The 26,510-nt window shown below is 43.4% G+C and overlaps 1 protein-coding gene and 1 pseudogene across 1 annotated transcript in view; both read left to right on the top strand.

Annotated features, from left to right (window-relative positions):
• LOC108638080 (zinc finger protein 675-like) overlaps positions 1-10,064 on the top strand; it is a 47,708-nt gene extending 37,644 nt beyond the window's left edge. Inside the window, 3 exon segments of the mRNA XM_018063205.1 lie at positions 4,571-4,697; positions 5,711-5,806; positions 8,482-10,064. Of these exon segments, the coding sequence (XP_017918694.1) occupies positions 4,571-4,697; positions 5,711-5,806; positions 8,482-10,064 (1,806 nt within the window).
• Positions 10,800-26,510, top strand: part of LOC108638079 — a 36,591-nt pseudogene continuing 20,880 nt past the window's right edge.

The following is a 26,510-nucleotide window of genomic DNA, read 5'->3' as shown; positions in this document are numbered from 1 at the left end:
GCTGGGCAATTAGACCATAGTTGGGTATCCGGATTCTACAATATCCAGTTAGCCCCAGGAAAGCTCGCAATTGTTTTCGAGTCGTGGGGGAGGGCAACTGGAGGATTCCTTGTACTCGATCAGAGCACAGCCTCCTGGACCCGTGTGTAATCTGAACTCCCAGGTAAGTGACCTTTGTCTCGACCATCTGTGCCTTAGCATGGGAAACTTTATATCCCCTTTCTGCCAAGAAGTTTAGAACCTGAATTGCATGTTGTTGGGCACTTTTCTCATCAGGAGACAGATTAGTAGGTCATCTACATATCGTAATATTTTCCCATTAGGTCCCAGGTCCAGATCTAGGAGATCCTGGCTAATGGCCTGTCCAAACAGGTGCGGGCTATCTCTGACCCCTGAGGTAGTACTGTCCAAGTCATCTGTTGGCGTTTTTCTGCTGGGGCCTCCCACTCAAAGGCAAAAAGATATTGGGATTCTTTAGCCAGTGGTATGCACAAAAATGCATCTTTGAGATCCAAGACTGTAAACCACTTGGCACTGGGTGGGATTTCTCCCAAGATTATATAGGGATTGGGTACTGTGGGATGGAGGGGGACTACAGCTTCATTTATGATCCTGAGATCTTGAACCATTCACCAGGTTCCGTCTTTTTTCTTTGCTGAGAGGATTGGGGTGTTACATGGAGAACTGGTGGGGACCAATAGCCCACAAGCAAGGAATTTATTTATTAAAGGCTGTAGTCCCTCCCGAGCCTCTCTTTTGAGAGGGTATTGTTTCTGGTTAGGAAACCGAGTGGGATCTCGGAGGACAATGGTGACCGGTTCTGCTTGGTAGGCTCATCCAGGAATCCCCTGGTCCCACACCGGGGGTTAATTTTGTCTTCCCATGGTTTTTGGTCCCTCTCTATTGAAGGTGTAATGGGTTCTTCAGTAGTAACCAGGAGCTGTAGAGCTCTAGGGGCTGAAAAACTTCCCATCACAAGGGTGGTCCCCAGTTTAGTGAGTATATCTCTTTCCAATAAGGGAGTAGGACACTCAGGGACCACTAGAAACTGGTGGGAAAATATTTGTCCATCCCAGCAACAAAGAAGTGCTTGGGTGAATCTTTTAGTAGCTGGTTTTCCTGTAGCACCCAAAATGGTACAGGTTTGGGAGGAGAAGGCTCCGGAGTAGGAGATCAAGATAGAGTAGGTACCCCCTGTGCCAACCAAGAAATTCTCGGGCCTACCTGCCACATCCAGTTGCACCCTTGGCTCCAGCCCCATGATGGTTATCTGTGAGAGGCGGGCTGGCTGGAGTGGGCCGCTTCAGTCCTCTTGAACCCTTGTGAGGGTAGGCGTGGCACTTGACCTTGAGGCTCTTGGGTCCCGAGGGCAGAGTGCCACCCAGTGTCCCAGTTGATGGCATTTGTGGCAAGCCGTTCTAGGAGACTTGTCCCGGTTTGGACACTCTTTGGCCCAATGCCCCGCCTGTCTACAGATCAGGCATTTGTCTCGTGCCTTGTCCTTCAGGGACTCGGGGTTTGCCGTAGGGCTTCTCTGGAGGGCGGCCAGCATCTGGGCATGCCTTGTCTCTTTCTTTCTCTCCTCCTCCTGGGCCTTGGCCTCCTTCTCCTGTTCTCTGTTATAAAAGGTATTGGTGGCTGTCTGGACCATCTCGTCTAAAGAGGCAGCGGGGTCCTGCTGTTGTAGCTGTTGTAACTTAATTCTGATATCTGATGCACATTGGGACAGGAATTTGTCGTTTAAAATCACCTGTCCCTTGTAAGAGTCTAAGTCCAGATTGGTAAACTTTTGGAGTGCCTCTTTCAGCCTTTCCAGAAAGGCAATGGGGTTCTCACTGGGTTCCTGAGTTATTGCTGAGATTGGGCACAGTCCCACAAGTAATAGGCTTCCTTCTGTTTCCATGGGTGGACTTCCTTAGGGGTGAGTCTTTCTGAAGCTTATCCTACCGAGAACTGTTGCAACCTGAGAACCAGGCGTCCCCAGGTCAGGGTGCAGAGCCCCAGGCAGGCTGAGGCGTGACAGCCTCCTAGAGATCGAATCACCGGGCAGGTCGAGGTGTGACAGCCTCTCGAGAACTGGGTCTGTGGGCAGGCTGAGGCGTGACGACCTCCTGGGACCCCTGGGACTAGCAGATCCCCGAGCAAGTTGAGGCATGACAACCTTTCGAGGACCAGATCCCTAGGCATGTCAAGGTGTGATGACCTCCTTGGACCCCCAGACTGGAGCTGCACGTCCCCAAGATCTCCATTGTGAACAGTGCTGGGTAGGATTAGGGGGTTGGATATTATAGAGTATTTCCCTACCAAGGCCAGCTATTTTCTGGTTGTCTCTCCAGAAGATTTAGAGGCAAGCTTGTGGGTCTGGATGGGGCTCAGGCAAAGAGAGTGAAACTGGAGGGAAGGGGGCAGAGCACAACCTTTGAAAGAATGACATTCCACAAGGGTATAATGTAAACAAATTAAAACCAAGTGGGTCCAAAATAACAAGTCAAATTCAAGTACTTAATCCCCAATCTATAAGCCAACAGACAGGTGGCAGGACAGCTCCAAGGCATATTAGGGAGGAGTGGGTGGTGCCCCAATGGTTGGGGTGATCCTCCCACTCATTAGCATATGATTTTCACCCCCTCACAAAACCTAGCCAGGCCTCATGCTGTGGCCCCAGCACTTGCCCTTGGCAATGGTTCACACCCTGAAGAGTGGCTTCTCTCTGGATCCTAACAAATCCACCTCTTTGTCTCTCAATGAATTTTTGCAATGAGACACCAGAGCCTGAGTTTCATTAGTTTTGGCTGAGCTTGAGTCCCGGGAGAGAGCTGAAGGACAGGAGGAAAAAGCAGTGGGAACAACGTGCCAAGGAATCCCCTTCATGGCCCGCCGGAAAATTTGCTAAATATCTGACCAGTGCTCACAATTTCATTGGTCTGATCCTTGGCACAGAGAAGAGAAAGGACAGAAGAACCCCCACCGGCTTGTGTTAACAGCTGCTGGGGCTCAGCAGACAGCGCCTTTGGGGCATGCTGAGGAGTAGCCTCTCCAGAGTCCCTCAATTGTGCCCCCTGCCACCCGCCTGTTTGCTTCTAGCGCAGGAGCTTCGCTGAGTTGGACTCCTGCTGTGCTTGGCCTCTTCCGCTGGGAGGTTGTTTCAGCCTGGTTACATCCCAGTCATGGCACCATACACGTCACGCGAGTGTATGTTCCTCGGTTCTTTGTCTCATCACAACAAAGATTTGGAGGCTGCCCTACGCAAATTGGGTTTAAGCAGGAGTGCTGTTTCTTTAGGAGAAGGCAGTGGCATCCCACTCCTGGTCCTTGCACCCTTCTTGACCTTCCTTGTCTCTTAGCCACCGCCATTTTGGACTCCTTTTCCCTATTCTACCTACCTAACAATATCATCCTCAAGTATTTATGTATAATTTCAATCATTTAAAAATTATCCTGATTTTATTGACATGACAATTTGTCTCTTAATAAGTACACAGTCCCATTTTAGTGTATGTCTGTATGCATGAACATGTTAACATCATTTGATAGATTTTTTGTTTTACTTTTTTGAAGATTCCGTGAAGCAGGGAATAGCTACCCACTCCAGTATTCCTGCCTTGACAATCCCATGGACAGAGAAGCCTGGCAAGCTACAGTCCCTGGGGTGGGAAAGAGTAGGACACGACTGAGTGACTAACACTTTTCTTGTTTTTAGCATTATTTACAAATACAGAAATTTCTATAAACTTTCATTAGAGTTAGCTCTGTGTATTTGTCTATGTTTGATTAAAGTCTAGAGTCACAAATTGAAGTAAACGTTCCTGCTGCTGCTAAGTCGCTCCAGTCGTATCCGACTCAGTGCAACCCCATAGACGGAAAACCACCAGGCTCCCCAGTCCCTTAAGCTGTCATTTAAAGAATGTTTGTTAAAATATTTGCCAAAAGATGATACTGCAACATTATTGATTTTAAGTTATTTCTGTTACACATTCAAGTCTCTGAAAACTGTCAGAAAGTAGTATATACCAGACTGTTAAAATGATTCTTGTTGCCGAGGTTACTATCCTATCAGACCTGTAAAATCTGTAAAGCACTTAAACTTCAAAGTTAACTGTGAATTCTTTCCTTACTATTCTACCTCGTTGCTGTTCACACATTGTCACTCATGGAGCAGAATTTTCAACATTACTCATTCAAATAAGCTTGTGAAAAATGTGGCACACTGAGCCCACTCCAGAACATTTGGATCAGGAAATGCTTTGTAAAAATATTTCCTGTTTCTTTTGATAGACAGTTTATTGTCTGTCAACCGAGTACAACACTCAGAAATAACTATGCCAATGTTGATCAGATCATATGATTTCTCTTTCAAATCAGAATAATTTCTGTAGTGGTTCATGGGTCGTATCTCATCCTCTTTTCTTGGGGTTAAAAATGTGGTAGAAAATATTACTGTGTAAAAATTATATTATTGTGTAACACCAGACATTCTCCTAAATCAAAACCGTTTCTCTTGCTGGTTTCCTCTTGGGTCACATTAGGAAGTCTTCCCATGGCCACATGGCACCTGTACTTTGTATTTCAGGGACGGCTGACATTCCAGGATGTGGCCATAGACTTCACTCAAGAGGAGTGGGAATGCCTGGACCTCGGGCAGCGAGAATTGTACAGGGACGTGATGTTAGAGAACTACAGGAACCTGGCCTCCTTGGGTGAGGATAACTGCCTTCCAGAATCCCTTCTCTACCCACTGGGTTTTGGTTCCTGCATTTCTAGAATGTCTCCTAGAATCTTCTGCTCCTTATAATAGTTTCAGATCCCCGCTTTCTATGGGAAAATGGATATTTATGAGTTGAGAAAGAAGACTTCATGATGATTCATTATGATTCTAACTTTTCCTTGATGGAATCTGCCTCCTTCTTCTAGGTGAGTGGTAATTCTGTAGGTTCTGTGGTATAAAAGGGTGCCATTCTCCTTTATAAATCAGATTTCTCCCACTTACTGACTTTGGCCTTAGTAGTACTTGACTAGAATCTCAAGATCTTTTCTTTATGTATTTTTTAGTTATAAAAGTGCTTTGATAAAGTATTTGGGGATATAATTTTGTAGGCTATATTAACATTCAACCATGCCTTCTCTAGAATGTTAATAATGTAATAATGTAAAGAGCAAGGTAACAGTCATGTCTGACTTTTTGGGAGCCTATGGAATAGTCCATGGAATTCTCCAGGGCAGAATAGTGGGGTGGGTAGCCGTTCCCTTTCCAGAGGATCTTCCCAACCCAGGCATCAAACACAGGTCTCCCACAGTGCAGGTTGCTTCTTTACCAGCTGAGCCACCAGGGAATTTTAATACAGCTTAGGAAATTATGTCCCCAAATACTTTAGTTCTAGGCTCTATTAATATTCTACCATGCCTTCTCTGGGCTTCCCAGGTGGCACTAGTGGTAAAGAACCTGCCTGCCAATGCAGGAGACATAAAAGAAGTGGGTTTGATCCCTGGGTTGGGACGAACTCCTGGAGGAGGACATGGCAACCTACTCAGTATTTTTGCCTGGACACTCCCATGGACAGAGGACCCTGGCGGCTACAGTCTACAAGGTGGCAAAGAGTCAGACGTGACTGGCGCGACTTAGCACGTGTGCCTTTTCTTTTCACTTGAATACATATTAGATTGGAAACTGATGAATCTCTAGCAAAACGAATATTCCTTTTCCCGATAGCAGGTCTTGTGGTCTCTAAGCCAGACCTGGTCACCTTTCTGGAGCAAATGAAGACTCCCTGGGATGTAAGGAGACTGGAGACACCAGCCGTATACACAGGTAAGGGTCAATGGATGAGGCCGACCAGTCCACGACAGGTCCAGGGATTAGTGAGGAATTCATCCTTTGCATGCGGTTTGGGAAGATCTGCTTCAGTGGAAATTGTTTTAGAGAAGTCTGTGTTTCTTTCTGTTGCTGTCATAGGCGGATATCACCTGCCCCATTCTGTCCCTTTAAATCATTCCTGAATTCATCTCCAGTGATTACTTTTCTCAATCACAGTGAGAACTGAAACCCTTCTCTTGGCCTGTGACAACCTGCATGAATCGATTACTATTCCATTTCGTGGGGGGCAGGAGGCCCCTCGGAAAACTGAACATTTCTGAAAAACTCTAAGACGCTCCTATTAAAGTTTCTACCTCTAGATGACAGTGTGTGAGCGGAATTGAGGACATACTGCCAAAGTTCTAGGAATATTGGGGACAGTTTTTTTTTTTTCTTTTCTGACTTATAATTTCTAAAACACTGGAAGCTACAAATATGATCTTATAAATTTTAAATTCAAGTAATTTCTTCACTGTATAAACCAAAACCTCCCTAAAGAGAAAGAATGCCAATCTCAGGATTAAATCAAGGTTTCTGTTTTCTTCATATGAACTCATATGAAATGTTAAGTGTATCTGCCCCAATTCCTCAATGCGAAAAGGCTTAACTGAACTGAACTGAACTGAAAAGACTTAAATATATTCAATTAACTCAAAAAATTTTCAAATAAATTGGCATAAGAGCTTAAAACATTTTCCACCATATTTTTAATGGTTTCAAACTATTATAATGTTTCGATATAGAATCTTTTTAAAACGTTCTTATTGGAGTATAACTCATTTACAATGTTGTACTGCAAAAAGAATCCATTTTACATATAGATATCTACTCTTTTTAAGATTTCCTTCCCAATTCGATCTCCACAGAGCATTGATAGTGTTCACACCATACTTTGAAAGTCTCATTTCTTAATTTCTCAAGAACTGCTTCTTTATTTAATGAATCTTGTTATCAACTTCCACAGACTTTGTCCTACATGTCCTTGCTTTCTGATTAGACCTATGTCAGTATCATTTATGATTTTTATATTGAAACATCATATGGAACTTGCTAAAATAAAAAGTGGGTTAAAGAATTAGAGGGCACCTGGTGGCATCAGCATTTAAGATGACTTAAGTGGTACAGTAATCATTAGACTGCCTGTCTCTTCTTCATTTAGTGGTTGTTGTAGCTTTTTGTCTTGCTCTTCCCTCTACATCATACTTCATTGTCCTCTCATTTTGTCAAATTTTCTGGGTTTGTGGTCTGTTCTGCAGGCTGCAGGATCCTAGCTCCTCTTGCTCTGTTGTCTTCCCCCTAGCGAGTGAGTTTGGTCCACAGGCTTGTACCCTTATCCCCTTGATCTGGGCTTTGATTGCTGTTATTGTGACCCATGCCTCCCCAAAATATTGAGGGGAATTTCCCCTTGGCTCTATGGTTGTCACTGGTCTGTCGGTTTGGAGTCTGATTCCTGGTTTGTGGAGAAGAGCCCCCAGATGTGTTTCTTCGCTGTGATTCTGATCTGTAGTCAAGGCAGGTAGGATTGGAGGACACCCACTGGGAGGGAAGCCACTAAGGATTGCTCCTCTGGGATTGTTCACCTTGGGGTGTGCTCATGCACTGTGTGAACCTCATGTGACCGCATGTTGGCACTGCATTGGTCCCCTTCAACCATGGGCATGCTGGCACATTGCTCTGGTGCCAGCAGCTTTCACTTTTAGGGATTTACATAAACTGTGAAAGCAGAGAGATGTGCCTCCTCAGATTTTCTTTTCACTGGAACACCAGCAGAGATCCAGTGAACTCAGGTCCCAGAATTGCATTCATGGAGCTGGACCTGCTCAGACTCTAGCCTGGCCCTACCCCCTAGTATACATCCCCGCAAAGTCTACAGCTGCTAAAGCTACACCTCCCACGACTGGAGGAGCCCTGGTTGTCCATTCAGATGGTCTGTAGGGGCTGAGTTGACAAAGCCAGTTGCAGGTATAAAAGCATGGTTTGTGCAACGTGAGAAGAGACTTCAGTTTTCCTTCCTTAAACCTGGGGATCAGCTGAGCTTTCAGCTGCTTCTATGTGTGTGGGCAACCCACAGGTGTCTGCTGCAGAAGCTGCCCCAGAGCACAGGAGTCTGCTGATTGTGGAGGAGGTGCATGGGGGGAGGCTGTGGCTGGAGCTCAATAGAGCCCACCTGGGTGGTGGCCCTTCTTAGTGCTAGGAGAGGAGGGGCCAGCACAGGGGGAGAGGGGCTGCAATGGTGGGTCTTCCCTTTGGGCATCAGTCAACAAAGGCGCTCTACTCTCTGGTGGTCAGGTTTCCTCCATAAGCATTCTAGTTATAGAGGTCCTCCCTCACCCCCGGCCCCTCAGGATGTCTCCTCACAGCTCACAGCAGTGCTCTGCCTGGCTATGCCATGCAGACCCCACATTTCAGCACCCAGACTTTGGCTGCAGCAGCAGATGCCCTCTCAGGCTGGGTGGGCAGGGCTGGCATCAGTACCTTGTGTACAGGTCTCACTCTGTCCTGCTGCCACAGACTGTTGCCCTGTTCTCCTCCCACAGAGAATGAGGCTCCCCTTCTGTCCCAGCTGAGCTCACACCAGCCCCAGTAGATAGGAATAGCAGATAAGAAAACTTTCATTTGATATCTTTCAGCTGTGTCCTCTCACAACACCGGTGGTTTGATGTCAAAGAATCCAAGATTAGAAAATTTAATCCAAAAAGCAAACCTAGGAATATTTGAAAGAGCTTACCTTGGAAACGAACATTTAATGAAAGACCAGGAATATATGGGGGTATGTGAAAGACCGAGAAGATGTTTATATGGACAGAAAGAAACCGAGACACTTTCACACAGTGTGGACATTACTGCCAAAAGAAATGAGCAATGTGAGTCAAACTGTGGAAAACACCCATTTCAGTTATCAACATCTGCAGAGCAGTGTATCTCTTCAAGCAAAGGCTTAAATCAGTTTTTGAAACATGCACATTCTCTGAAGGGAAATGTGGAAAATCTGGAAAGTCATCCAGTCTCTACTGCAAATACTCATGCAAACCACTCTGAACACAGGCTGCGATTACACATACATTCAAGCACGTCTGAAAACCAGAAATTTAAAAATGATGGGGAAAAGTCACAAAATAATCAGTTTGAGGGATCTGTGAACAAGGGATCATTATTCTTCCATCAACAGACAGTTTCTCTCTGTTCCAAAATGTGTAATGTTGATATTAATGGAAGAGAGTTAATCCCACCATCACTGTTCAATACACATCATGATACGGTTAATACGGAACAACTTCTCACGTGTAATAACACGAGTCAGGACTTAAGTAAGAGCTCTACCCCCAATAATTACAAGAATATTTACGGTGGAGTGAGAAGCCATTCATGCAATGAAACTGGGTGTAAAACTGAACAAGACTCTCACCCTATGAAACATCAGGGACCTCAATCTTCAGACAAAGATTCTAACAATAGTACATGGAGGAATATCTTTTACCAAACATCAGGTTTTCCACTAAATGAGAGTGCACACACTGAAGAGAAGATTTACAATTGTGAATATGGTGATGTCTCTAATCAGTCTTCAAATCTCACTCAACAGCAGAGTTTTCAGAATCCGCAGAAAAGTTACAAGTGTACAAAATGTGAGAAAGCCTTTACTAACTCATCCAGTCTAAGCAGACACAGGAAAATTCATTCAGGATGGAAACCTTTCAAATATACAGAGTGTGGTAACACCTCTAATCAGAATTCAGAGCTTAGTCACCATCAGCAAATCCACACTGGCAAGAAACCTTATGAATGTAAAGAATGTGAAAAAGCATTTATGTGTTACTCAAACCTTAGTAGACATCAGCGCATTCACACTGGGGAGAGGCCTTATAAATGTACAGAGTGTGGCAAAGCCTTTAATCAGAAGTCATGTCTTACTGATCACCAGAGAATTCATACTGGAGAGAAGCCTTATAAATGTAAAGAATGTGGAAAAGCCTTCAGTCAGTACTCAAATCTTACTCAACACCAGAGAATTCATACTGGGGAGAGGCCTTATAAATGTAAGGATTGTGGCAAAGACTTTAGCAAGCACTCAGGTCTAACTTACCATCAGAGAATTCATACTGTAGAGAAAGCTTAGAAATGTAAAGAATGTGGAAAAGCCTTCATCAAGCACTCACGTCTTACTCACCATCAGAGAATTCATACTGGAGAAGTGGCAAAGGCTTTAATCTGAGCTCTCACCTTATTAGACAGAGAGCACGTACATGGAAGAAGTTTGTCCTAAACATACACTTCAGAAAATACAAGACCATTTATTTAAGAAAGATAAGGAATGACATAAAGAAAATGTGGAAAATATTTAATAAAAATTAAATCTAAATAAATATCAGAAATTGCACACTAGAAAAAGTGAAAGTCGCTCAGTTGTTTCCAACTCTTTGCAACCCCATGGACTGTGTCCCTGGAATTCTCCAGGCCAGAATAGTGGAGTGGGAGGTGGATTCTTTACCAACTGGGCTATCAGGGAAGCCCACACAATAGAAAGCATTTCATCAATCCTGTTTTTTCAAGTTCCTCTTCAGGAGAAGTATTGTAGATAGTAATCCATAGTTAAAACAGATAGAAAATTGATATGTTAGTATGGATCACAAGATGAAGGTTGGTATTTAGAAATCTACAAATATTAGCAATATATCTTTGTTTATATTGACATGATTTGTGATTGTTTGAAAACCAAAATAAATGTGATTCAACTCTCAAATTACTCCATGCTGCTATGCTTCATTTCTAGTGTGTATGCAAAGTTATGTTTTGATGGTTGCTATCTCCAAGATGAGACAAGGCCTTCAATCCTAGGAAGAAATCATTTATATTTATTCTCCATTAGAAGATTAAGGACACAGGAATGTAACATGTACATCTAAATGGAGGCGTTAGTCATTCATGTCAAACATCCCTGTAGGTCACCATGAGGTAAGTGTTCAGGGAGAAATTCCACATATTAAAGTAAGATGTACATTTTCAATAGTTATGTTACTTGCTATTTAAGTAAAATACAATGACGGTTCACTGAAATCTTGATGTATCTTTATAATATCAACAGAAGTCATGAATATTAGTTGACATGTTTCAAATAAAGACATCTCTGATACCCTAGAAATGTATGGAAACACCTCCCAGCAAAGTTATATAATTAGTGTATGTTTTATTTCATAAACAATTAACCTCCATTTTGTAAACATATGAATCACAGTTCTTAGATCATTGTATCAGAGGAATGAATATCATTGTTTATGCTTGTAATCTGTATTTTATTCAGTTACACAGTGGGTTGGAAAAGGTTTTATTCTGACTGTGTGATATAACATGTTAATAAAACTGGACGGTTTCTTGTGATGAAGTTGGTGTGTAATGAATTGTCAACCTACCGATTTAAGGTTGAAGGGAAAATACCTAACAATAAACTCTTTGTTAGCACAGAAGGATGATACCTGTCACAATTAGTTTCCATGCTGCCTTTAAGCCTCAAATAATTGGCTATTTCCCATCATTTCTCCATTGTACTCCCCCGCCCCCCCCCCCATAACTACTGGGATATTGTGATGGTTCTAAGAAGGATCATACAGAGTATTGTTGAGAGTTTACCTGAACTACTCCTTGCTGTTGCTGCCTCAGCGTCTGTCTGGGGAGCAGGCAGCCTGCAGGTCCTTGAACTCACACCAGCCAGTCCTGTGAACACCTGTGCTAGATGACCACCCACCCTGAGACCAGCAGTCGTGCTGAACCCCAGGGTCTACTGCACAGGCCCGCCTTCATTGACACCCTCAGAGCTCTAGATTCCTGCTCCTCTTGGTTTGAATGGACCAATCCACACTCAGCCTGGGGAGCCCACAGCACTTCACCCAGGGTCCATTAGAAAGGCCTGAACCCGAAGTACTGGAGCTTTCTCTGCCTGGTTCTAGCCTTGACCTTCCTCAGGGGCCCTCAAGGCTTCCCGTGAATTCTCTTAGGACCTAGAGTCATAAACTCATCTACTTCAATTGTCCTTGGTTCTTCTGTTAGCTAAAAGTTTCCAGGGGCTCATTTAAGCAAATGTCAATTTAACAAAGTCACAAAAAGCATAATTAAAAGCCATGATGGGAAAGTTCTGAACCAAGATTTATAAAATCTTGCCCTGTATAAGTCTTAGCACAAGTTTCTTGTCTAGGCTTAAAGGAACTCTTTTCTCATGGCCTTGGCATACTTTGAATGCAATATATAAATATCTGAAGATATATACATCATATAATTGATATAACACACATTGAATACAATATATAAATATCTGATGGTATACACGTTAGCAGTGAGAAAACCAAGAAGGAAAATGTGAGTGTATGTGTATTTGTACACATTTAACTTAGAGAATTTAGAAAGGCTAGATCAAAACGGGTCATTTTAGACTTGCAGATGATTGACTAAATACTGCAAAACTTGTCAATTTGTCAATTAATCTGTTTTGTCTATTTTTCATGGAATTCATTTCCTTAAATGTTAGGAGGCTACATTTTTTAAGGAAGTTCCACACTGTCCTCCCCCTGTGACTGCCCCAGTTTACATTCTCTCCAGCCATGCAGGAGGTTCCCTGATCTCCAAGCCTCGTCAGCGTTTACAATATTAATAGTGGGCTCTTTGCTAATTGTTATTCTGACTGGCATGAGATGACGCATCTTTGTAGCTTTGTTTTGCATTTCTTATTGTTTAGCGCTGCTGAGCATCTTTCATTTGCCTCTTGCCTGTCTAAAAGAGCAAGTGGCCCCACCCAGGCTCAGCAGTTGTGGCGCACAGGCTTAGCTGCCCCAATGCATGTGGAGTATTCCTGGACCAGGTGATCAATCCCACGTCCCCCGAACTGTCAGATGGATACTCCACCGCTGGGTGACCCGTCTGTTTAGCTTTTTTCCTTTAGAGATGCATGTATATTTTGTATTGGAATATAATTGCTTTACAATGTTGTGTTAGTTTCTGCTGTACGACATCATCAATCAGCCATAAGTATGCATGAATCTGCTCTCTCTTGAACCTCCCTCCCGTGATCTCCATTTCACCCCTCTGGTCAGCAAGAACACAAAGCTGAGCTCCCTGTGCTATCCAGCAGATTCCCACTAGCTACCTGTTTTAACCATCAGTTCAGTTAATTTCACTTGCTCAGTCATGTCCAAGTGTTTGTGACCCCGTGGACTGCAGCACGCCAGGCCTCCCTGTCCATCACCAACTCGCAGAGTTTACTCAAACTCATGTCCACTGAGTCGGTGATGCCATCCAACCATCTCATCCTCGGTCGTCCCCTTCTGCTCCCCACTTCAATCATTCCCAGCATCAGGGGCTTTTCAAATGAGTCAGCTTTTCACATGAGGTGGCCAAAGGACTGGAGTTTCAGCTTCAGCATCAGTCCTTCCAATGAACACCCAGGACTGATCTCCCTTAGGATGGACTGGCTGGATTTCCGTGCAGTCCAAGGGCCTCGCAAGAGTCTTCTCCAGCATTTCAGCCATGGTAGTGTATGTGTGTCAGGAAGGCTCTTCAGTTTGTCCCCCTCTTCTCCTGCCATGTCCACACATCTGTTCTCTATATCTGGACAAATATTGTAACAGATATACATGGAATCTAAAAAAATGGTGTTGATGAACTTATTTACTGAGCAGGAATATAGGCACAACGGTGGTTCTTAAGCTTTTGGATGTTGAGGTTTCAAGGCATAAAATACACGGACAATCGTGGCATGCATTTTATGAAGTGAAAGAAGCCCATTCAAAAATGCTACAGAAAGTAGCAATTTTACAATATGACACTTTGGTGTAGGTAAATGTTCATATGTGCTCAGTGGTGTCTGAGTCTTTGTGAGCCCAGGGGCTGTAGCCTGCCAGGCTCTTCTGTCCATAGATTTCCCAGGAAAGGATACTAGAGTGGGTTTCCATTTCTTCCTCCAGGGGATCTTCCTGACCCAAGGATGGAACCTACATCACCTGGATGTCCTGCATCGGCAGGTAGAAAGTTCTTCCCACTCAGTCACCTGGGAATCTAGTAGGAAATATAGAAGAGATTTAAAAGGTCTGTGGTTGCCATGGGTTTCAAAGGAAGGATTATGAATATCCTAAATCTAGAAAACTTTCAGGACCGTGAAATAATTTGTGTTAAACTGTTGTGATGGACACATGTTATTATACATTTATCCAGAGGTATGGAGTGCACATCCCTAAAAGAGAAACATAAGGGTAAACTAAAGAGTATATTTACTGTCCTTGTAGCTTCATCAGTGGTAACAAATGCTCACTCTGGTGGGGAAAGGTAAGTAGGGAGGTTGTCCACGTGTGGGAACAAGAGTCATCTGGGTATGGGAAACGTTGTACCTTGTTCTCAGCTCTGCTGTGAAACGAAATCTTCTACAAAGTTGGTACTGGTGCATGCACACTGAATATTTTTTAGAACATATAATATTAGAAAGATGGACATGCTTCTATCTTTAATTTTTCCTTAGTCATTATACGTTAAAGATGTGAGAAAATAGAGCTCTCTAATAGGCACAGACAACAAACTGTAGCAGTTGATTCATAAAACCTAGAAAAACACACACACAGGAAGTAGAACTAGGCTCTCACGTGTTAATTCTTGTTAATGTAACTTAAACGACAACACCGATCATTATTTCCTTGCTTGGTCATCAGATAGCATTTAGGGCATCATTTTCAAAGGTATTTGTCTCTGCCCACACACACTTGTTAACCTAGCGTGTCCTGCTCAGTTCAGTTCAGTTTAGCTGCTCAGTCCTGTCCTACTCTTTGTGACCCCATAGACTGCAGCTCGCCAGGCCTTCTGTTGCCTCTGGTTTATTTTCAAAGAAAGCTGTGATGGAAATACCTCCAGGTTCCTGGTCTCTGAAGTTGGAGGTGCCACAGCTGCAGAGAGGTGGTCACAATGCAAATCATTTTGTGAAAACGTGTGTCCCCAGGCTGCAGAGAGGGGTGAAAACAGCTAAGGACATGGGAGATATTTGGGAAGAAGTCTGCAAGTAAAGCCTGGCAGGAACCCAAGACCCCCAGGTGATTCCCACCACTCACCTCTCCCCTCCCTTCCCCCAAGGGCGCAGGCACAGGCGAGGACCACCACACCCATCCTAGAAAGAGCCCCTCCCCAGGGAATCAGGTTGACCTTTGCTTCTAGAAGTTCCCGCCCTAAATCCTCCCTTCCTGAGGTCTCACACATGTGCCAAATGTGAGGTTTCCCTCAGGGCTCCTGAATGCAGGTCTTCCTCTTGCATTTTTTCAAAACCCTGGTAGGCTGGGTCAGGTAGCCCAGAAGTAGGGTCCATTGTGTCTGGTGAATTGTTCTGAGGCCTGCTCTCTGTAGTGCAAAAAGGAAGGAGAGGAACTAGCCGGGAAGATCTGCCAATAGAGTGGAGCACCAGGATGTGATTAGCATATCAGGTTAGTCTTGATTACCCACTACAGATCAGGAACAGAGAAAGTCAGCAAAGAGCTCCGAAAAGGGTGAGAGAAACAAGAAAACGTTTTCTTCTTTTTCACTGCAGCAGTTGCAGGTTAAACGGCTGTATGGATGCTTTTAAAGGTATTTTCTCAACATGCAGATGTGAGTTTGAGAAGTCATATCCCCACAGAAGACGCAGAGCAGGAGGAAGAAGAGGAGGAAATGGCAGCTTCTCAGGTAATTGTCCTGTCCCGGGTGTGGGGCTGTGTCTGCTTTTCCTCCTGACATGCCTGGACTGAGAATCTGCAAACCTTTAGTTCTCTGCTTCTAAGTTTTCTGCCTGGAGTGCTTGTAATCACCTTCTCATTCACCCCCCCCCCTTTTTTTTTTAAATTTTAAATAGTGAAAACCAGCTCTTCAGGTTTCGTCTCCCTCATGTTCCAGAGCCTTTTCTCCATTGTGTGTATCCTGGCTTTCTATAGAGCATGATGAATTCTCAACATGAAATAGTGACTTTCAATGTTCAATACATTCCCTTTGTGAGAGATCAATATGGGGAGGCACTGGTATCTGAGATTCCCACTGGGATGTGGTTTGATGTTAGGATCTTAGGGAAGTCGGGGAAATGCCGTGATGAATTTACATGTGGATGCAGTTCAGCTCTCTGGAACAGGAGTAAGAAAGTGCCCTTGTTAATAGAATGAACTCAGCATTCCAGAATTTTTCAGAAGTTAAAGTAGCAGAAACAATCCTCTATACCGATAAGGAAAATATACTAATTAAGTGGACTATAAGCTACAGATCATGGGACGTATACAGGAGGTGGAACTTGCAGAAAGCTGACATTTTTCATGGTAGATTGAGATCATGCTTTTCCTAATATTGCCAAGAAGCCTGGCGGTAATATGCATTTTTACATGTACTCTTACCCCGTGACCTCTGATGTTCACTGGTTCAGGTGCTTCTCTGAGATTTCCACGCTATGAAATTCACTTTTTAATTTTTTGTCTTGAACAAGGGTCTTGGAAAGAAAGATGATGGATATGCCTGTCACAGTTAATGAGGAAATGCCGTATCTTCTTAGTTACTCTGCTTTGAGAAATAAACACTGTCAGCTAAAACAGATGCACACTTTGAGAGATGGGCATTAAGTTTTATTTGGGGCAAAATGAGGACAGCAGCCCAGGAGACAGCATCTCAGAGAACTCTGAGAAACTGCTCCAAAGAGCCAGTGGGGGAAGGTCAGTATGTGACTTTAGTGAAGGGGGAGTTCAGTGCAATCAAGCACTTACTTTACAAAAGGTTTCCTGCCAGTCGTGAGGAACTGAATTCATCATTTAGTGGTTTAGTGCTTTTCTAGATATGAAGAGATGCAAGGATTGGTATCATGAAAGCAGTTCCTGAAAATATCTGACTCTCCAAAGACCTGTTCCACCAGATTCCCTGGAGCAGAGTGCCTCAATCCACCCTAAACTACGACTAGGGGACTGAAGTCAGTTGCAGCACCATAGGGTTCATTCTTCCCAGAGGCAGATGGCAAACGCCCTTGTTGTTGCTCAGTTCAGTTCAGTCAACTCAGCCGTCTCTGACTTTTTGCAACCGCTTGAATCACAGCCTGCCAGGCCTCCCTATCCATCAACAACTCCCGGAGTTCACTTAGACTCACATCCATTAGTCAGTGATGCCATCCAGGCATCTCATCCTCTGTCGTCCACTTCTCCTCCTGCCCCCAATCCCTCCCAGCATCATAGTCTTTTCCAATGAGTCAGCTCTTCACATGAGGTGGCCAAAGCACTGGAGTTTCAGCTTTAGCATCATTCCTTCCAAAGAAATCCCAGGGCTGATCTCCTTCAGAATGGACTGGTTGGATCTCCTTGAAGTCTAAGGGACTTTCAAGAGTCTACTCCAACACCGCAGTTCAAAAGCATCAACTCTTCAGCACTCAGCCTTCTTCACAGTCCAACTCTCACATCCATACATGACCACAGGAAAATCCATAGCCTTGACTAGACGAACCTCAGTCAGAAAAGTAATGTCTCTGCTTTTAAATATGCTATCTAGGTTGGTCATAACGTTTCTTCCAAGGAGTAAGAGTCTTTTAATTTCATGGCTGCAGTCACCATCTGCAGTGATTTTAGAGCCCCAAAGAATACAGTCTGAGACTATTTCCACTGTTTCCCCATCTATTTCTCATGAAGTGATGGGACCGGATGCCATGATCTTTGTTTTCTGAATGTTGAGCTTTAAGCCAACATTTTCGCTCTCCTCTTTCACTTTCATCAAGAGGCTTTTTAGTTCCTCTTCACTTTCTGCCATAAGGGTGGTGTCATCTGCATATCTGACGTTATTGATATTTCTCCTGGCAATCTTGACTCCAGCTTGTGTTTCGTCAGTCCAGCGTTTCTCATGATGTTCTCTGCATAGAGGTTAAATAAGCAGGGTGAGATATACAGTCTTGACGCACGCACTCCTTTTCCTATTTGGAACCAGTATGATGTTCCAAGTCCAGTTCTAAGTGTTGCTTCCTGACTTGCATACCGATTTCCTTAAGAGGCAGGTCAGGTGGTCTGGTATTCCCATCTCTTTCAGAATTTTCCACAGTTTATTTTGATCCACACAGTCAAAGGCTTTGGCATAGTCAATAAAGCAGAAATAGATGTTTTTTCTGGAAATCTCTAGCTTTTTCCATGATCCATCGGATGTTGACAATTTGATCTCTGGTTCCTTTGCCTTTTCCAAAACCAGCTTGAACATCAGGAAGTTCACGGTTCGCATATTGCTGAAGCCTAGCTTGGAGAATTTTGAGCATTACTTTACTAGCATGTGAGATGAGTGCAATTGTGCGGTAGTTTGACCATTCTTTGGCATTGCCTTTCTTTGGGATTGGAATGAAAACGGACCTTTTCCAGTCCTGTGGCCAAATTTGCTGGCATATTGAGTGCAGCACTTTCACAGCATCATCTTTCATTTGAAACAGCTCAATTGGAATTCCATCACCTCCACTAGTTTTGTTCATAGTGATGCTTTGTAAGGCCCACTTGACTTCACATTCCAGGATGTCTGGCTCTAGATGAGTGATCACACGATCTTGATTATCCAGGTCGTGAAGATCTTTTTTGTACAGTTCTTCTGTGGATTCTTGCCACCTCTTCTTAATATTTTCTGCTTCTGTAGGTCCATACCATTTCTGTCCTTTATCAAGCCCATGTTTGCATGAAATGTTCCCTTGGTATCTCTGATTTTCTTGAAGAGATCTCTAGTCTTTCCCATTCTGTTGTTTTCCTCTATTTCTTTGCAATGATCTCTGAAGAAGGCTTTCTTAATCTCTTCTTGCTATTCTTTGGAACTCTGCATTCAGATGCTTATATCTTTCCTTTTCTCCTTTGCTTTTCTCTTCCCTTCTTTCACAGCTATTTGTAAGGCTCCCGAGACAGCCATTTCGCTTTTTTGCATTCCTTTTCCATGGGAATGGTCTTGATCCTTGTCTCTTGTACAATATCATGAACCTCATTCCATAGATCATCAGGCACTCTATCAGAACTAGGCCCTTAAGTCTATTTCTCACTTCCACTGTAAAATCATAAGGGATTTGATTTAGGTCATACCTGAATGGTCTAGTCATTTTCCCTGCTTTCTTCAATTTCAGTCTGAATTTGGTAATAAGGAGTTCATGATCTGAGCCACAGTCAGCTCCTGGTCTCATTTTTATTGACTGTATAGAGCTTCTCCATCTTTGGCTGCATAGAATATAATCAATCTGATTTTGGTGTTGACCATCTGGTGATGTCCATGTGTAGAGTCTTCTCTTGTGTTGCTGGAAGAGGGTGTTTGCTATGACCAGTGCATTTTCTTGGCAAAACTCTATTAGTCTTTGCCCTGCTTCATTCCGCATTGCAAGGCCAAATTTGCCTGTTACTGCAGGTGTTTCTTGACTTCCTACTTTTGCATTCCAGTCCCCTATAATGAAGAGGACATCTTTTTTGGGTGTTAGTTCTAAAAGGTCTTGTTCAGTCGCTGGCAATGCTTTCGGAAAGTGTCGATTTGTAGTTGACAACACTCCTGTGTGTTTACTAGAGATGCTGGGATTTGGGAGTGGGGATTTTCACCACTCAAGCCCAGGTCTGATCATTTCCAGTACACTCCACTCTCATATCACAGATAGATAGAGTCTCATCACATTTCGGTATTTTCCAAAATGTTTACAAGAATCATATTACTGCTTATCTATGTTCAGCTGTGCTAATTTTTAAAATATAGTTCCATGCAAATGGTAGTTTTTTGAGGTAATTAAAAAATTCAGAACCAAAGCTGTCTATTTTTTTAATCACTGTGTATGTCTGCAGCCTAGTCTATTTTTAAAAATTAAAATAATATTGTCACATGAGTGTATGTACCTCGGTACTTTGTCTCGTCACAACAAAGATTTGGAGTGACAGACATTTAAGCCCTTGGCGCATCACAGCTCTTGGGTCTTGGACAAACCATGTTTTCGCTTAGGCAAATCAGTGTTACAGCTCTATTTTATTTAGAAGATAGCAGGAGAATCCATCCTTGAAGCATGAGGGCATGCCAACCCAAGGACTTGTAGAGAAGAGATTGGAGGAGTGCGGGAGGGAGGGAGAAAGAGAGGAAGGGCGCACAAACGCGGGAGAGAAAGAGAGAGAGAAAGCACTTTGGCTCCTGCCTTTATATGTTTTTCCCTCGACCTGGGCCTGCCCTATGCAAATTGGGTTTAGCCCGGAGTGCTGTTTTTTCAGGAGAAGGCAGTGGCATCCCACTCCTGGTCCTTGGACCCTCCTTGACCTTCCTTGACTTTTAGCCACCACCATTTTGGACTCCTTTTCCCTATTCTACCTACCTAACAATATCATCCTCAAATATTTATGTACATTTTCAGTCAGTTAAAAATTATCCTGATTTTATTGACATGACCATTTTTCTCTTAATAAGTATACACTCCCATTTTAGTGTATGTCTGTATGCATGAACATGTTAACATCATTTGATTGATTTTTTGTTTTTCTTTTTTGAAGATTCCGTGAAGCAGGGAATAGCTACCCTCTCCAGTATTCGTGCCTTGAGATCCCATGGGCAGAGAAGCGTGGCAAGCTACAGTCCCTGGGGTTGGTAAGAGTAGGACAGGACTGAGTGACTAACACTTTTCTTGCTTTTAGCATTATTTACAAATACAGAAATTTCTATAAACTTTCATGAGAGTTAGCTCTGTGTATTTGTCTGCGTTTGATTAAAGTCTAGAGTCACAAACTGAAGTAAAAGTTGCTGCTGCTGCTACGTTGCTCCAGTCGTGTCCGACTCTGTGCGACCCCATAGACGGCAACCCACCAGGCTCCCCCGTCCCTTAAGTTGTCATTTAAAGAATGTTCATTAAAATATTTGCCAAAAGATGCTACAGCAACATTATTGATTTTAAATTATTCCTGTTATACATTCAAGTCTCTGAAAACTGTCAGAAAGTAGTATATACCAGACTGTTAAAATGATTCTTGCTGCCGAGATTACTATCCTATCAGACCTGTAAAATCTGTAAAGCACTTAAACTTCAAAGTTAAATGTGAATTCTTTCCTTACTATTCTACCTCGTTGCTGTTCACACATTGTCACTCATGGAGCAGAATTTTCCACGTTACTCTGCCGCGGCCAGCACAAACAAGAGTCGCACCTGCACAGGGAGAGAACGGAGTGTCCCCGCTAAGAAAAATAAGAGATAGAGACAAAAGATGGGGTTGAGAGGATCAGACCAAAATGGCTGATGCCTTCCTTTATTGTGCTGCAGTATATATAGGATAAAGTACGTGACTTCTGACATTCACAGGATTGTATATTAATCTCCAGATACAATCACAAGACCCTTACCATTGTGTGCAGATCACAAATAGATAATCTATCTTCTATCAATAAGCTAATCTATCTTCTATGAAATGTTGCAAGACCGAGACGTCCCGGAGCCTTAAGGGTAGTAAACTCTTCAGGGGGGCGGGACAGGGAGCTTAGGGACGTGCCTAAGGCTCTGCATAACGCCGAGCAGCTCCCAAGACTTAACCCTTCACGGGCAGTCCCCCGCATTACTCGTTCAAATAAGCTTGTGAAAAATGGGGCACACTGAGCCCACTCCAGAACATTTGGATCAGGAAGTGCTTTTTAAAAATATTTCCTGTTTCTTTTGATAGACAGTTTATCGTCTGTCAACTGAGTACAACACTCAAAAATAAATATGCCAATGTTGATCTGATCATATGATTACTCTTTCAAATCAGAATGATTTCTGTAGTGGTTCATGGATCGTATCTCATCCTCTTTTCTTGGGGTTAAAAATGTGGTAGAAAATATTACTGTGTAAAAATTATATTCTTGTGTAACACCAGACATTCTCCTAAATCAAAACCATTTCTCTTGCTGGTTTCCTCTTGGATCACATTAGGACGTCTTCCCATGGCCACATGGCACCTGTACTTTGCATTTCAGGGACTGGTGACATTCCAGGATGTGGCCATAGACTTCACTCAAGAGGAGTGGGAATGCCTGGACCTCGGGCAGCGAGAATTGTACAGGGACGTGATGTTAGAGAACTACAGGAACCTGGCCTCCTTGGGTGAGGATAACTGCCTTCCAGAATCCCTTCTCTACCCACTGGGTTTTGGTTCCTGCATTTCTAGAATGTCTCCTAGAATCTTCTGCTCCTTATAATAGTTTCAGATCCCTGCTTTCTATGGGAAAATGGATATTTATGAGTTGAGAAAGAAGACTTCATGATGATTCATTATGATTCTAACTTTTCCTTGATGGAATCTGCCTCCTTCTTCTAGGTGAGTGGTAATTCTGTAGGTTCTGTGGTATAAAAGGGTGCCATTCTCCTTTATAAATCAGATTTCTCCCACTTACTGACTTTGGCCTTAGTAGTATTTGACTAGAATCTCAAGATCTTTTCTTTATGTATTTTTTAGTTATAAAAGTGCTTTGATAAAGTATTTGGGGATATAATTTTGTAGGCTATATTAACATTCAACCATGCCTTCTCTAGAATGTTAATAATGTAATAATGTAAAGAGCAAGGTAACAGTCATGTCTGACTTTTTGGGAGCCTATGGAATAGTCCATGGAATTCTCCAGGGCATAATAGTGGAGTGGGTAGCTGTTCCCTTTCCAGAGGATCTTCCTAACCCAGGCATCAAACACAGGTCTCCCACAGTGCAGGTGGCTTCTTTACCAGCTGAGCTACCAGGGAATGTTAATACAGCTTAGGAAATTATGTCCCCAAATACTTTAGTTCTAGGCTCTATTAACATTCTACCATGCCTTCTCTGGGCTTCCCAGGTGGCAGTAGTGGTAAAGAACCTGCCTGCCAATTCAGGAGACGTAAAAGAAATGGGTTTGATCCCTGGGTTGGGAAGAACTCCTGGAGGAGGACATGGCAACCCACTCAGTACTTTTGCCTGGACACTCCCATGGACAGAGGACCCTGGCGGCTACAGTCTATAGGGTGGCAAAGAGTCAGACGTGACGGGCGCGACTTAGCACATGTGCCTTTTCTTCTCACTTGAATACATATTAGATTGGAAACTGATGAATCTCTTGTAAAACGAATATTCCTTTTCCTGATATCAGGTCTCGTGGTCTCTAAGCCAGACGTGGTCACCTTTCTGGAGCAAATGAAGAATCCCTGGGATGTAAGGAGACTGGAGACACCAGCCGTATACACAGGTAGGGGTCAATGGATGAAGCCGACCACTCCACGACAGGTCCAAGGATTAGTGAGGAATTCATCTTTGTCATGTGGTTTGGGAAGATCTGCTTCAGTGGAAATGGTTTTAGAGAAGTCTGTGTTTCTTTCTGTTGCTGTCATAGGCGGATATCACCTGCCCCATTCTGTCTCTTTAGATCATTCCTGAATTCATCTCCAGTGATTACTTATTTCAATCACAGTGAGAACTGAAACCCTTCTCTTGGCCGGTGACAACCTGCATGAATCGATTACTATTCCATTTCGTGGGGGGGCAGGGGGCCCCTCGGAAAACTGAACATTTCTGAAAAACTCTAAGACGCTCCTATTAAAGCTTCTACCTCTAGATGACAGTGTGTGAGCAGCATTGAGGACATACTGCCAAAGTTCTAGGAATAATGGGGACAGAGTTTATTTGTTTGTTTGTTTCTGACATAATTTCTAAAACACTGGAAGCTACAAATATGATCTTATAAATTTTAAATTCAAGTAATTTCTTCACTGTATAAACCAAAACCTCCCTAAAGAGAAAGAATGCCAATCTCAGGATTACTTCAAAGTTTCTGTTTTCTTCATATGAACTCATATGAAATGTTAAGTGTATCTGCCCCAATTCCTCAATGCGAAAAGGCTTAACTGAACTGAACTGAACTGAAAAGACTTAAATATATTCAATTAACTCAAAAAATTTTCAAATAAATTGGCATAAGAGCTTAAAACGTTTTCTACCATATTTTTAATGGTTTCAAACTATTATAATGTTTAGATAATAGAATCTTTTAAAAACGTTCTTATTGGAGTATAACTCATTTACAATGTTGTACTGCAAAAAGAATCCATTTTACATATAGATATCTACGCTTTTTAAGATTTCCTTCCCAATTCGATCTCCAGAGAGCATTGATAGTGTTCACACCATACTTTGAAAGTCTCATTTCTTAATTTCTCAAGAACTGCTTCTTTATTTAATGAATCTTGTTATCAACTTCCCCAGACTTTGTCCTACATGTCCTCGCTTTCTGATTAGACCTATGTCAGTATCATTTATGATTTTTATATTAAAACATCATATAGAACGTACTAAAATAAAAAGTGGATTAAAGAATTAGAGGCATCTAGCGGCATCAGCATTTAAGATGACTTAAGTGGAAGAGTAATCATTAGACTGCCTGTCTCTTCTTCATTTAGTGGTTCTTGTAGCTTTTTGTCTTGCTCCTTCCTCTACACCCTACTTCTTTGTCGTCCCATTTTGTCAAATTTTCTGGGTTTGTGGTCTGTTCTGCAGGCTGCAGGATCCTAGCTCCTCTTGCTCTGTTGTCTTCCCCCTAGGGGGTGAGGTTGGTCCACAGGCTTGTACCCTTATCCCCTTGATCTGGGCTTTGATTGCTGTTATTGTGACCCATGCCTCCCCAAAATATTGAGGGGAATTTCCCCTTGGCTCTATGGTTTTCAGTGGTCTCTCGGGGTGGGGTCTGCTTCTTGGTTTATGGAGAAGAGCCCAGATGTGTTTCTTCCCTCTGATTCTGATCTGTAGTCAAGGCAGGTAAGATTGGAGAACACCTACTGGGAGAGAAGCCACTAAGCATTGCTCCTCTGGGATTGTTCACCTTGGCGTGTGCTCATGCACTGTGTGGGTCTCATGTGACCGCATGTTGGCACTGCATTGGCCCGCCTTCAACCATGGGCATACTGGCACATTGCTCTGGTGCCAGCAGCTTTCACTTTTAGGGATTTACATAAACTGTTTGTGAAAGCAGAGAGATGTGCCTCCTCAGATGTTGTTTTCACTGGAACACCAGCAGAGATCCAGTGAACTCAGGTCCCAGTATTGCATTCATGGAGCTGGACATGCTGTGGTGCTCTGGGGGCAGCTCAGACTCTAGCCTGGCCCTTCCCCCTAGTATACATCCCCACAAAGTCTACAGCTGCTAAAGCTACACCTCCCATGTCTGGGGGAGCCCTGGTTATCCATTCAGATGCTCTGTAGGGGCTGAGTTGACAAAGCCAGTTGCAGGTATAAAAGCATGGTTTGTGTAACCGTGAGGAGAGACTTCAGTTTTCCTTCCTTAACCCTGGGGATCAGCTGAGCTTTCAGCTCCTTCTATGTGTGTGGGCCACCCACAGGTGTCTGCTCCAGAAGCTGCTCCAGAAGCTGCCCCAGAGCACAGGAGTCTGCTGATTGTGGAGGAGGTGCATGGGGGGAGGCTGTGGCTGGAGCTCAATAGAGCCCACCTGGGTGGTGGCCCTTCATAGTGCTGGGAGAGGAGGGGCCAGCACAGGGGGAGAGGGGCTGCAATGGTGGGTCTTCCCTTTGGGCATCAGTCAACAAAGGTGCTCTGCTCTCTGGTGGTCAGGCTTCCTCCATAAGCATTCTAGTTATAGAGCTCCTCCCTCACTCCCTGCCCCTCAGGATGTCTCCTCACAGCCCACAGCAGTGCTCTGCCTGGCTATGCTCTCCAGACCCCACATTTCAGCACCCAGCCTTTGTCTGCAGCAAACAGATACCCTCTCAGGCTGGGTGGGCAGGGCTGGCATCAGTACCCTGTGTACAGGTCTCACTCTGTCCTGCTGCCACAGACTGTTGCCGTGTTCTCTTCCCACAGAGAATGAGGCTCCCCTTCTGTCCCAGATGAGCTCACATCAGCCCCAATAGATAGGAATAGTAGATAAGAAAACTTTCATTTGATATCTTTCAGCTGTGTCCTCTCACAACACCCGTGGTTTGATGTCAAAGAATCCAAGATTAGAAAACTTAATCCAAAAAGCAAACCTAGGAATATATGAAAGAACTTACCTTGGAAACGAACATTTAATGAAAGTCCAGGAATATATGGGGGTATGTGAAAGACCGAGAAGATGTTTATTTGGACAGAAAGAAACCAAGACAGTTTCACACAATGGGGACATTACTGCCATAAGAAATGAGCAATATGAGTCAAACTGTGGAAAACACCCATTTCAGTTATCAACATCTGCAGAGCAGTGTATCTCTTCAAGCAAAGGCTTAAAGCAGTTTTTGAAACATACACATTCTCTGAAGGGAAATGTGGAAAATCTGGAAAGTCATCCAGTCTCTACTGCAAATACTCATGCAAACCACTCTGAACACAGGCTTCGATTACACATACATTCAAGCACGTCTGAAAACCAGAAATTGAAAAACGATGGGGAAAACTCACAATATAACCAGTTTGAGGGATCTGTGAACAAGGGGTCATTATTCTTCCACCAACAGACAGTTTCTCTCCATTCCAAAATGTGTAATGTTGATATTAATGGAAGACAGTTAATCCCACCACCATTGTTGAATACACATCATGATACGGTTAATACGGAACAACTTCTCACGTGTAATAACACGAGACAGGCCTTAAGTAAGAGCTCTACCCCAATAATTACAAGAATATTTAATGGATGGAGTGCCCCCATTCATGCAATGAAACTGGGTGTAAAACTGAACAAGACTCTCACCCTATG

This window comes from Capra hircus, chromosome 18 (assembly GCF_001704415.2).
Source record: "Capra hircus breed San Clemente chromosome 18, ASM170441v1, whole genome shotgun sequence".
Taxonomy (NCBI): domain Eukaryota; kingdom Metazoa; phylum Chordata; class Mammalia; order Artiodactyla; family Bovidae; genus Capra; species Capra hircus.
Note: the sequence above shows the minus strand (reverse complement) of the source record. Positions and strands in the feature narration are given on the sequence as shown.